Below are 13,552 nucleotides of genomic sequence, written 5' to 3'. Positions count from 1 at the left end.
AGGGTAGTCAACTGGTCAGCTGATATCACAGCAAGGCCTCTCTCCATGATTTTTGAACAATTCTGGGAAACTGTAGAGGTCCCAGCTAACTAGACCATAGCTAATGCTGTCCCGGTTTTCAAGGAGGGCAAGGATGACCCTGGAAAGGCAGGCCTGTCAGTCCACTTCAGTCACTGATAAAAATAACAGAGATGACTATTCTGGTGCAGTGAAAAACCTGAAGGAAATGCAGCCACTGGTCACAGCCACCACGGCTTCATAAGGGCCAAGTCCTGCCTGTCAAACCTAATTTCCTTTCATGACAAGTTATCCCACCTATTGGATCAACGGAACCAGTTCATGTAATCTTTATAGATTTTAGCAAAGCTTTTGATACTGCCTCACACAGCATCCTTCTGGACAAAACACCCAGCACACAGATGCATAAACACATGTGATGAGTGAGTAACTGGCTCATGGGTCAGGCACAAAAGGTGACAGTGAATGGAGTGAAATCACACTGGTGACCTGTAACTAGTGGAATTCCACAGGGCTCCATCCTCATCCCTGTGCTCTTCAGATCTTCATAAAAAACTAAGATATAAGACTCAAGGTACATTAAGTAAGCTTGCTGATGACACTAAATTGGGATGCTGGAAAGCAGCACAGGAGATCCTGGTCAATGGGAAGTTCAACATGTGTAAGCGGTGCCCTGGCAGCCCGGAGGGTCAGTCCTGTCCTGGGGGCATCAGGCCCAGCATCCCCAGCTGGGCACGGAAGGGGATTGTCCCACTGTGCTCTGGGGCAGCCTCATGTAAGGTGCTGGGGGCAGTTTTGGGTACCACTATATAAGATATAAAGACATTAGACAATGTCTAAAGGAGGGCCAAGAAGATGGTGAAGAACCAATGGGGGGAAGCCACACAAAGAGCAGCTGAGATCACTTGGTCTGCTCATCTTGCAGAAGAGAAAACTGAGGGGAGATCTCACTGGGGTCCTCAAGAACCCCACAGAGGAAGAGGAGGAGCAGACCCTGATCTCTTTGGGGTACACAGTGACAGGACCCAAGGGAATGGCCTGAACTTGTGTCAAGGCAGGTTTAGGCTGGGTATCAGGTAAAGGCTCTTGCCCCAGAGGATGTTTGGCACTGGAACAGACTCCCCAGGGCAGTGGTTACAGCACCAGCCTGACCGAGTGCAGAAGTGTTTGGACAATGCTCTCGGGCACACAGAGTGATTCTTGGGGATTCTTGGGGTCCTATGGCCAGGAATTGGACTCAATGAAGCTTGTGAGCTCCTTCTAATTTAGAAAATATGGTAGTAGGTAATACCTATCCACCCAAATATAATAACAGATGGGGAAAAACGTAGCCTAGTGGAGACAAAGAAAGTAAATCAATCCAAAATGGTTCTGTAAGATAAATTTGAAGAGTTGTAACACACATACAAACACATGTAAAGGAAAGGCATTTTGTTATTAAACTAATTTACATACAAAGCAACTGTATTAGGAACAGGGAAATAATACACCCTTAAACTGCATATATCTAATGACCCATAAAATAACTGCATGCATCTCTGTGTAACTGAAAACAGAAATGTGGTAGCATTATATAGAGACGCCACTCCAGACTCAACACTGCCTTACAGGATATAGACTTTAACTAGATGAAAGTATAGAAAATGTATGAAGCATGGACAACAGTAAACACACTTCAATTGCAACAAATTAAAACCACCCTTGAATACAAAGCTAAAACAGCACTATACCAATATCATTTAAAAAGAAAAAAAAATTAGAATAAGAAAGCAGTTTCAAAATAGTCTATAAGGGAAGGAGGGGGAAGAAAGCTACCTAGTAGAGCAATAGAATCACTTATGCTGGAAAAGACCACTAAGGTATCAAGTGCAACCATAAATCTAACACTGCCAAGTCCACCATTAGACTATGTATGCACACCTTTTAAGGACCACTAGGAACTGACAACTGCCACTTTTCTGGGCAGCCTCTTCCAATGACAGGCAAACCCTCTGGTGAACATACTTTCCCTAACAGCCAATTAAACCTCCTCTGGTGCAATCTGAAGCCATTTTTTCTTGTTCCATCACTTGTTATTGGGCAGAAAGAAGCACACCCGCCTCACTCCTGCCTCCACTCAGGCAATTGTACAGAGCAGGAAGGTCCCCTGAACCTCCTTTTCTTCAGGCTGAACACCCCCAGCTCCCTCACTGCTCTTCATTTGACTTGTACTCCAGACCCTTCCCCAGCCTGCTGCCCTTCTCTGGACACATTCCAGCCCCTCAATGTCCTTCCTGCACTGAGGGGCACAGAACCTGACACATTACTTGAGCTGTAACCTAACCAGTGCCCAGCACAGGGGGATTGTCACTGCCCTGGTGCCACACTATTGCTGACACAGGCCAGGTGCCCTTGCCCACCTGGGCACACTGATGGCTCATACTCAGCCAGTGTTGAGAAGTACCCCCAGGTCCTTTCCCTCCAGGCACTTTCGAAGACCTAAGGCTATATCAAATAAGGTTTTTTAAGCTGCAAACCTCAGGCAAAGAAATGGGACCATATTTCTAATTCAATAAGGTATTATGTATTCCTCTATTAATTATTCAGATGCTAATGTCACAGAAGGCATTTTGGTAAATACTAACATCCAATATGCATTCAACAAGAAAGGGAAGTGGTCTAACTGGTATGCACACACAAAAAAGGAACTTTTACAGATGTTTTAGAGGCTTAAACTAATTTTCACTATGGTTGACAAAGAGAACAACCTGGTTCATGATGCATCAAATATTTCACAGCCTTATTCTAAACAGAAGGTTAGAATAGGCATTTTCTTCCAAATGTGAATTTTAATTTGGAGACAAAATAATTTGAACTAAACAATGTTATTGTTTTCTAGTTTACTAGAACACATTAACTCATTATGAATGTTCTTCAAGCAAAACTACATAGCCTAATATAGATTTATTAGATTACTTATATTTTATAGAATGAAATTTAGCATAAAAGCAAATTAAAGACACAGGAAATGTACTTTTCATGTTATTTAAGTGGCTCAATAACATGAGCCACTTATATGGCTCTCAGGGTACCTTTCTCCTCCAGCCCCAAGCATCCCAGTTTGCAACAAAATGGCACATACACAAAGATATATACATACATAAAGAATTCTCTTTCTGAACATCTTCCAATCCTAATTGTTTGCAGTTGTCGTTCTGTTGATGTCCATCTATGTCTTGATTATTCAAAAATGGTCTAAACCCAACAAAGGAAAGTCTTCTTCCACCTGTAGTAGTCTGATATGCTCCTGCAGGTTTGGGCCAGGCAGTTTTGCCAAGTCCTTGGCCCATTGCTACACAAGATTATGGAGGAAAGAAAAAGACAGAGATACTTGTTAAACAACAATATGTCTTTGCAGTTTCCCTCTCCCTTAGAACTTTGATACACTTTTTTATCTAGGAATTTTCTATTTCTCTAAAGTCTTAAGCTTCATTTACAACATGATTATTAAGAACATAGAGTGCTCTGGGCCCATATGTTATGAAAGCATTGTAACTAAGTTTTCATCTACACAATAATATTGACAAACACTGATTGTACCCCCATCTTAACAAGTTTTTAGTACATAACAGAGACTTAATAATTTGGTTTTTTAAAAATCAATCCCAGATGTCTCAGCTTTTCTTTTTTCCACTCTGTTCATAAATCTGACGCAACACATAAATCAGCTTGCAGAAAAGATTTGCAATCACTACAATGAAAAATCCTTCAGTTAATACAGCACAATTCAAGCAGCTCTAGCTAGCTTATCTTTGTGACTGGAAAAGTATAATTAATCAAACCACACCTTCTAAAATGAAAGTCCCAGAGGAAAGGCTTTATTCTTACTGCTAGAGGTAGTATGTTCAGGCATCACCATACAAAGCATTGCCCACACACTGCTTCTTCTTGCAGCAGTTTTTCATATTAATGAAACTTACAGCTTTTACCAAGAAAATACGGGATAAGGAGTAAAAAGGAACTTGAGAAAAGGTGGAAAAAGGCTGCCAATATTGTAATAAAGAGAGATTTTAATACAGCAGTATTATCAGGATTAATAATCTAACACAAGGGTTCATGCCCAAAAGCTGTTGCTTGTACAAATGCAATTAGAAGTTCACTATTTCAGTTATACACTGACTTCTTTGTGTCCCTCTAAGTCACTTTTAATCTTTAGTAGATACGGAATTAAAAACTTTCTGTTCTTGAAACTCACCAAATTAAAAAGTTAACATTAAAGACAAGGAAGATAAAGTTTGCAACCATTAATATAGAGTACTATGAACTTAGAAAAATATGAAAGCTTTTTTATTTCCTGGCTGTGCAACTAATCTCTTCATTACACTTAAAAAGAGTATCTATGTGCGGAGACATATGAAAGAAATTGAACCTTGGAAGAAGGTAAAAAATTAGCAGGTATCTGAGGTTTTTTTTCCTCATTCATCTATGAAGCTCTATGTAATTTGATCACACATAATTTTCCCTGGAAATATTTTTGAGTATTTGTCCAGACCTGCCCATCCTACATTAAAAACCAGAACCTGTTTGTTTTGTTATTAACTATACGATTTTTGCAATCTTTAGAAAGGTGAAAACTCTGGCATCTTTGCAAAACAAAAATCCTGGCAACTAATGCAACAAATAACAGGACTGACAATTCATTTTCCTATCTAGTCAGCCAGTAGTTAATATTTTTATTAAGTCAACCAGCAAGTTATTTATTTTCAACCAAGCTCTGACAGTTCTGAAATTTCCCTTCATTACAACATGGTTGGTCAGCAGACTGCCAGAAGGAGCTGACAATGAGCAGCCACATCCAAATCTGCATAATAAAATCCAATAGTTCAATTAGTAAATCAGAGTAGCAATGCAGAAATCTGTTCTCAAACAAGTGGTTGAAACAAACAAGGTAAAAATACAACAAAATTGCATAACTCCTAATGTCATTTTGTTCTCTAAAACATCGGTATTGTTCAAAACCAGATGTCCACTCAACAGAGTCAAGCTCTCTGAATGCAAATGTTTCATTTTTAAAAAACTGATGTTCACAATGTGCAAAATCTGTTTAATGCACTACATTTTTTGTTCCAAATAATGCTCTCGCATACAGAGTCTCTCATCATGTATTCAACTGTTTCTAGAAGATAGAGCAGGCAGTTATTATTCTTCTGTCCTGGGGAAGACTTACTGGATCAAGACAGTGGAAGTTGTCACCACTTACTGGAGGTATGGCTGTCACATTTGATTTTCAGGAGAGGCTTACTTCTAGCTAAATACAAAACATCTAAAAAATAAGAGATGGAGGCATGCACTTATTTACCTACATGCCTAAAACGAGCAGCATTTAGCCACATGAATGCAGAGACCAATTTACAAGAAACCTTTCACACAATGAAGCTGTGAAACACAATATCCTCTCTCAGGTATTTCTTCCAGGCTAGCTCAGCCTAAGGAATGGGTACTGCTTCAGAAGGTCTGCTCATTAGACCTGTTCAAAGCTCACCCAATAGTCCCTGACAAGATGCATTTCTGCAAAACTGACTAGTCTTAGAGAAGCAACACACCAGTGAACAAATAACTAAGGTATAGGGAAAATGAGGTGATTATTCATGTCTCTGGCTGAAGAAGTTTATACACACACCTCCATACTTCCAGAACATTATTACAGCCACCTGAATTCCTCAAAAGGATCATGAACAGGAAAGCATTTTGGATTACCAGAACTGATTAAAAAATGAGAGTGATTGTCTCATAAAATGCACAGTTCACAAACACGTAGGTCCAGCCTTTAACAGGCACTGCCTTAATGACTGACAAAGTCGTGTGCTTCCTCTACTTCTACCAACACTGCACTAAGGACACCACTCCCTAGAGACAGCAAATTACAGGCTGTAGCACAGAAAGCCCCAGAATCTAATCAAATCCTAACCAACTTGTCCTCTTCCACAGATTTAAAAAAGGGGGGGGGGGAAAAATCCCCCTTTTTCCAGATGTAAGTGTTCAAGATTAGAGTAGATGCATGCCTTCAAGTGTTCACAATGTAGCACTGTAACTTATTTTACAGAAATCATCCATGTTCTTGACCACAATACTACAAAAAAACCCCCAAAACTCAAACCGATTTACAGAGCCACATGTAGGACTGGAATTTCCTGCTCAGATGGATGCTGGCAGGATCCTGTCCTCACCCACTGAAACCTGGTCACCTCCCTTTACTCTCCTCTCCATTACCTTTTGTTCCCTCCTGTCTCCTCAACTCCATCACATCCTGTGAACTAGTGACATGAGCAGCAGCTCTCTTGGGTCAAGGAGCGCATGACTGAGGGCCACGAAGGTGATCTGAGGCTTGAGCACCCCTCCTATGAAGACAGGCTGAGAGAGCTGGGGCTCTTCTGCCTGGTGAAGGCTCCAGGAAGACCTTACAGCAACCTTCCAGTACCTAAAGTGGGGTTACAAGAGAGCTGGAGAGGGACTTCTTACAGTAGCCCTATTACACAGAAGGAAAAAGCTTGGCAGAATGCGGCTGAAGGGCCCAGAGGGGATTGGTCAAGAAGTTGGAGGGAAACAGTTCTAAGTTCTCCTTCTGCTGCAGGAACTATTTGACTAGCTTTTTTTTTTTTGCTTTTTTTTTTTTTTTTTAAGAAATGTGAAGTTCGGCTCAAATATTTCTAAGAAGTATATTTGCAATGTTTTAACAATTTTTTTTTTAAATGTTCTTCAGATTTTCCTAGCATTTGTAAAAAAACTTGCATGCACATTCTGGACCCAATCTCAACACTTGACACAGAAATAAAAATAAATCCTTTATCCTCCAAAATCGCTCTTTTTTCTCTTATATCCATGAATTACAGAAAATATTTTCTCCTACAAGGCAACAACAGAATTTCACATTCAAAGTTTTAAAAGGGAATGCATGTTATACTGACACGATTACTGTTTTCTAGGTTACCATCTTAAAAAAAATACATCTGCATTTATTCCCAGAAGTATATGAATTCATTTGGCTGTCAAATGGGCAAAACTTAAAACCAACTCATATTCTTCACACCCTCCCCCTTAATTGACTATTTCTGAATCAAAATGAAATCATAGCTCTGATCAACACAAATAAATGTTGCAGGAAAAGTATTCAAATTCTTTTAAACTGCATTATCCAATTTTTTTACATGGAACCAGTATTCTACATCTCTTTCTTCCATGCAGGTATTGAAAGCTTTTAAGTGCAGATGAATTAAAAAAAGAAAATAATTAGAAAGGAGAATTTTCAGTTTGCTAAGCACCATTACTTCATTTCAGTTAACAGAACAAAGGCACACAATAATCCCAAAAATGAGAGGAATATTTCAATTTAAATAAGTGAAACAACATACTACTGTCACAATTTTCTTCTCTTGCCTCTATGGGCAGATTAACACTGAAATTATTTAAATTTTTTACAATGCTTACAAGCTTCAGACTACATACACTAGCAGATTAATACTCAAAGCAAAGAATATTCAGTTAAAATTTACTTTTGTGGTCTGGTATTAATCTCAGCCTCAGAAAACCATACACCAGAATCTAACCCCTGTAGGCAGCTAAGCACCACACAGGTGCTCACTCTCCAACCCAGTTGATATGGAGAGAGATTAAGAAGGGTAAAAATGAAAAAACCCATGGGCTGTGATAAAGTGTTTTGGAATTTGGGGTTTTTTAGGGAAACAATAAATAAGAAGACAAAGACATGAAAGCAAGGGAAAAGAAACAACACAAATAACCCCTAATTGCTCACCAGCAACCCAACAATGCTCAGACAGTTACAAAGTCACAGCAGCCTGGCCAACCTTCCTCCCGCTACCAGCTGAGCTTGACGCCACGTGGTCTCAAATATCCCTCTGGTCAGTTGGGGTCAGCTGTCCTGGCTGTGTCCCCTCCAGCTCCTTGTGCACCCCCAACCTTCTCACAGGTGGAGTGAGAAGCAGAAAAGGGCTCAGCTAGCAATTACAAAAACATCCCTGTGTTATCAACACTGTTTTCAGTAAACATTCAGAATGTTATCCCATGCAAACACTCGTATAGAAATTTAGCTCTATCACAGCTTAAAACTGTACACTGGATGATAAGCAAAAATCAAATATTTTTCTCATGGATCCAATCCATTCAACCTTCCTTCCTCAAATTCTCTGGTTTAGAAATGACTTAAGTCTCCTGACTAGGATATCTGAGAACACAGTAGCAATTATTTTCATAAGCAGTATCAGCTCAGCTACAAGTACACTGACAAATGGAATATGCTTCAGGGACATACTTTCCAGGCATTGTCTTTTCATCAACCTTACAGGTCATTTTGAACTCTCCTTTGAGCTACAGATTCCACCAAGTCAATATTTTTACTCAATCTAGTTCCTTGTCTCTGCCTGAGGCTGCAAGTAGCCTGTAGCCCAAATTCAATAAGCTGTCACACTGGTCCACTATTGATTTAATTTTAAATTAGAATATTGTTTAGTTGTGTTTTTTACCTCTCACATTACATTTAAAAAGAAATAGACCTCCAAAAGCCATGATCATATCAAAATATTCTGATAGTGATCTGAGACTCTTCCCAAAAGAGGCAAATGATCACCAGCAAACAATGAGCAGCTTCCTCCCACTTAACTACTAAATGGTTTCTGTTTTGTATTTCCTTAAAAGCCTGCAGTTTTGCATGAAATTTGTGCCATAAATGCAAAACTGAAGTTCTGAATTATGACAGTCTATTAATATTACTATTAATTTTACAAATAATTAAATTTCTGCATTTACCAAAGCATTAGTCAACATGAAGGCCAAAAGAAAGAAGTTGATTACTATTTTGGACATTGTCTATATTCTCCAAATCTCAATAATGACCTCCTATAAACACCATAAACAATTCACAACTCTACCCAAGTTAGGAAAAAATTTTGCCAGACTTGAAATGGAGCAAGTCCTGTCACTATACAAACAGGAGTGAATTAAGTGTATACATGAAGGTATCAGTGGCTGCTGATATGCAACCACTGATATGCAGTGGTTATATTCACAGGACAAGAAGAAATGCATTGGATATATTCACAGGACAAGTCACGAAGCAGAAACAAAAATTCTTCAAGTCCAGAACTCCCTTAATAAGTGGAGCCCAGCCATCACCTTCCATACGGTGGTGTCTGAACCAACAACCAACCAACATGAGGCAGTTCCTTTCTGTCCTTAAACATCCTCCTACAGCTGAAGATCCTGCACATCTCCTCTCATCCAGGCTCTTCTGACCACCACAAGAGCACAGAATCCTCCTAGGCTGATGTATACCATCTGTTGACTTCAGCCAAGGAGCCAGAATTAGGGTGGCTGCTCTGATGCAGCTTCAGGTGTCACTGCAATGGCTGGCTGTCAAGCTCTAAAGCAGCCTGGATTAACTTACTCAGCTCTGCCAGATCCTTTTCTTTGAGAGTCTAAGTCTGTCTTCATTTTTAAGAAGCTCAGTAGGCTGTTGCATTAGCACAGCTGAGGTGGTAGAACTGAGCCATTCCAGTACTGATTTTACACCATTTTCTGAGGGTCTATCTGCTTCAGTGCTATGCACAACTCCTGCACTATTTCCATGTTTTTTATACTGACTTGCTCTGACTTCAGCCCCGTTCTCTTTACTTTCTTACACATAACTGTAAATAGTTTGAATGCATCATTTTCATCTCCCCTGATGAAAATCCTCAATCCTCTGTTTGATCTGATAAACTGACAGCTTTGCCTTACCACTGTAATAATCAGTTTTACAGCTTTTATCCTACTAATAGCTTCAGCAGAAATTACACATTAAATCTCAAGAGGGAAGATTAAGCAACTGCAGTACTAGAAGCTTTTAAAGATGAGGACAATGTGTATGCCCATGCACTAGCCAAGTAATAGCAAGCGCCATCCTCCCATAGAAAGCTAGCATTGTAACTTTGAGAATAAAAAGCCTAACTTCACCAGTAGTCCCTGTAGCAATCTATTCTGCTAATACAGAACACTATTATGTGCTGCTAATCATCAGGCAAGCTTTCTTATCTCCCTCCTTCCCCAATATCAGAAGCTTTTGTATTCTAAGTAGGTGTACTAAACTAAGGGTGCAGAAGTAGTGATTTTTACCTACTACCTGTTGGAAGACATACAGAAATGCAGACACCAACTCCCCACCCCCATATCTCTCCTCTCTTCTTATGACTTTCACATCTCGTATTCTTATTCAAGTTCTGATTATAAACTTCCCAGAGGAGGAAGCATGTCTCTGGAGGTGAAACACTTCAAATAGAAGCGAATAATCACCAAAATGCCAACTTGTCTACACTCTAAGCAGAAAAGGTACACTTTTACTTTTGTCAGTGCAGATGACCCCAAAGCACTTTAAGAAACCAGAACAATCACTTCCTTTCCTCCCGATAAACACTGCAACTAGAAATGCCAAAAGAATCCCAAGGTGGAAGTACAGGCCCTGGAAACTCTTACTTGATGGAGAGATATAATTCATCAGACTAGAAGACCAGAAGATGTGTTTTTGCATTGCTATCATCTTCTATAACTGTCTTTATTAAAGCAAAATTAACCTAAAACAGGTAATCAAACCTTATCCATTATTAGAAGCAGTAAAAGCAACTTCTAAACCTTTTTTTCAAATTTTGGAGGTGTTTTGTTTTGTTGTTGGTTTTGGTTTTTTTCCCTGAAGAACAGTGAGGTCTCAGCACTTCAAACTCTTCTTTTTTCATAACCTTAATTCTTTATCTTGGATTCAAGGGTAACAAAAGCCTCTGATCCAATCAACAGACAGGAGAGTTCACCTGAAGTGTCATGAAACAGAATCTGAAGTGATTCCAATAAACCTGTGAAGAAGCAAAATCATTCTCAAAAAGAGAAGCATGAGAGGTTATTGTCAAAGGAAAAAACAACTGAGGGAATTACTAAAGGGGGAACAATTGGCAATGTTCAGGTAAGCAGAAAGGCAGTGGAGGATTATAGAGGACCACAATAGACAAAAGTCAAATCATTGCTTCCCTCCGTTTTGGCAAATAGCAACACACAGAGCTGCATTAGAGTGAAAACTACGGGACAGGAAAAGTAACACTTGTATCCTGACCAACAATGTAAATCAGATCTTATGCTCTGCATATAGTTTTTAAACAGCCCGCTTCTAAAAAGATCACTGTTTTCCCTGACACATAGAAACAACACACGGAAATGACACAAGGGAAATGTTTCTACCAGTAAGGACATTGTATCCCACAAACAGAATGCCTGGGGAGGCAGAAAAATATCCAGCAGAAACACAGCCCAAAGAAAAGTATTCAAACAAACAAACATCGGGTGAAGAATCCCTGGGAGGAAGGGCTGGGAAAGAGAATAAGCCTGACAAGTTTGAGGTCCTTACCAGCTCCACAGTCATTTCCCTAACCAGAATTTCAGATATTTATTCTGCCCCCAGGCAGGAGTCACAGTCCTACATACCTACTTTTAGATGGAGTGGGAAATCTTTGGGTGCTACAACGTGACTACCTATAACTATTTGCTTGTTTTCACACAGAAGATAAAGCAAAATTAATTTTTATTACTTTTACACTTCTTTTGTTTTCAAAAATATTTGAAAGGTTACACAATTAACACGCTGTATGAAATTGCAGTGGGTTTATTTGGTGTGGTACAAGTCTTTTTTTTTGTCATCTCCTTTTAAAAGACACTTTGCACTTAAAGCACTTTATTACAATCATGGAAGCATATTACAGATCCATTACCTAGGAGCCAAATTTCAGGCCTCAGAAATACTGCTGCAGGTTCCTGACAGTACTCTCAGAACCCTACACCACAATTTTTTTAAGCTCCAAACAATAAATATCTGATTCACCAGACACATAATGAATAAAGATCTAGTTAACATATGAAGTTGACTATAGCACCACCAAAACAAAAGGCAGACTTTGCTATTGCTTAAAAGCACCTGGGTTAGGGAAACTTCTCTTGAATGTTTTGGAACATTCTGACACTAAGCTGACATGATAGGACACTTTGGTATAACCAAATATCACTAATCTCCTAAGAAATAATCCACAATCTACCCTCACGATCATTTCTCTGTATTACACTTTTCTACAGTATCAACTAGTAGCATAACTTAAATCTCAAAGTTGTTATGATCTTGAATTTTCTTTTCCCTGCTTTGCTTCTGGCAGAGAGATATTGATGATGTTACAGCAATACATAAAAATCACAGGGGACTTCAGAATCTGAACAACCAGAAACTTTTCAGGTTCTGTTTTAATAATTTTTAAGGACACACACACACATGCGCCACATGGAATTCTCTCATCTTCCACAGTCACATATTTACTTACCTGAAATGTTGCATAATAAAAACATCACACTGTAAATTAATCAAATTTGAAAAGCTGTTTTAAAACTACTCAGAATGATTAATGCCATTGGCAGCAGAATTTATAAGTATTTTTCCCATCACAACACATGAGCATTTAGCAATTTACATGACCATCCACTCTGTCATCCTAGCACAGTACTGCACTCATTACTACGAGCTCATCAATAATTACCTCAATTTCCCATATAAATAAGTCATTGCCTTGCTCCACATAAACAGACAGCCAGGTATGGCCTGTATGACAACCTAGGCTCTTGTAAGAACTACTGCATTTTGCACCTTGACAACTCAAATAACTGCCCCCCTATTAAACATGCACAGCACCACTACAAGAGCTTCAGGACACTACCCTAATAAACGGCATGGTGAGTTTTGTTTGAGCCCAGGCTATCAAAAGCTGAAGTTCCAGACACTGGTTCAAGTGAGTATCTCCTTTAGGGACAATCACAGTACCCCCTGTCCATGGATGCTCTGAACAGAAGGCTGAGATGAGCTCATTGTCCTTCTCTAGTAGTCAGGGTTTATCTGCTTATTCCACATTCCAAGTTGTTTCTGTAACTTGAGTGTTTATTTCACATTAGTAACTGAAGCCTTAAACACATTTTCCAACTGAAATAAATGCAAAGTAGCCCTTTAGAACCTATAAACATACACTATCAAACATATAGATACAGGATTGCTGAAGCACCACTGCAACTGAAGTGGGCTCTACTGGATTTACACACATAGCCACTAAAATGCAGGGGGCTTATTACTGTATCAGTGAATTAAATTAATTAAAACCAATTTGTTCCCCATATTTTTCAAAATACTATTAGGACAAGCCTTGAGAGAATTATAAGTTATATAGTCACAGCTCCAAACAACATCCACACCTCCAATTACCTCAGACACCAAATGAATGTGACTCACCCCGCAACCACCTGCCTGCCCCAAAAACAGCCCTACTGCTGTACAGCACAGTAATACTTCTGGTTTCATTCAAACCTTCCTAAGAATCCAAGAATCAAAACAAACACAGCTCAACAAATACCATGGGCCACCAGGGAGATTACTGTGTAAAAATGGTAGCAATGCCAGATCAACTTTTTGCAACAAATACCCATTACAGTGTTTGTG

The 13,552-nt window shown here is 39.3% G+C and overlaps 1 protein-coding gene across 1 annotated transcript in view; it reads right to left on the bottom strand.

Moving 5' to 3' along the window:
* PJA2 (praja ring finger ubiquitin ligase 2) overlaps window positions 1-10,947 on the bottom strand; it is a 28,743-nt gene extending 17,796 nt beyond the window's left edge. The window contains exons 1-2 of the mRNA XM_005428028.3: window positions 10,675-10,947; window positions 3,158-3,349 (exon numbers count right to left, since the gene is read on the bottom strand). Of these exons, the coding sequence (XP_005428085.3) occupies window positions 3,158-3,347 (190 nt within the window). The 5' untranslated portion in view covers window positions 3,348-3,349; window positions 10,675-10,947. The remainder of the gene's footprint in view (window positions 1-3,157; window positions 3,350-10,674) is intronic.
* Window positions 10,948-13,552: the final 2,605 nt, after the last annotated feature.

Source organism: Geospiza fortis, unplaced genomic scaffold (assembly GCF_000277835.1).
Source record: "Geospiza fortis unplaced genomic scaffold, GeoFor_1.0 scaffold447, whole genome shotgun sequence".
Classification (NCBI taxonomy): Eukaryota; Metazoa; Chordata; class Aves; order Passeriformes; family Thraupidae; genus Geospiza; species Geospiza fortis.
The sequence above is the reverse complement of the archived record's forward strand: the minus strand, read 5'-3'. Positions and strand labels throughout refer to the sequence as shown.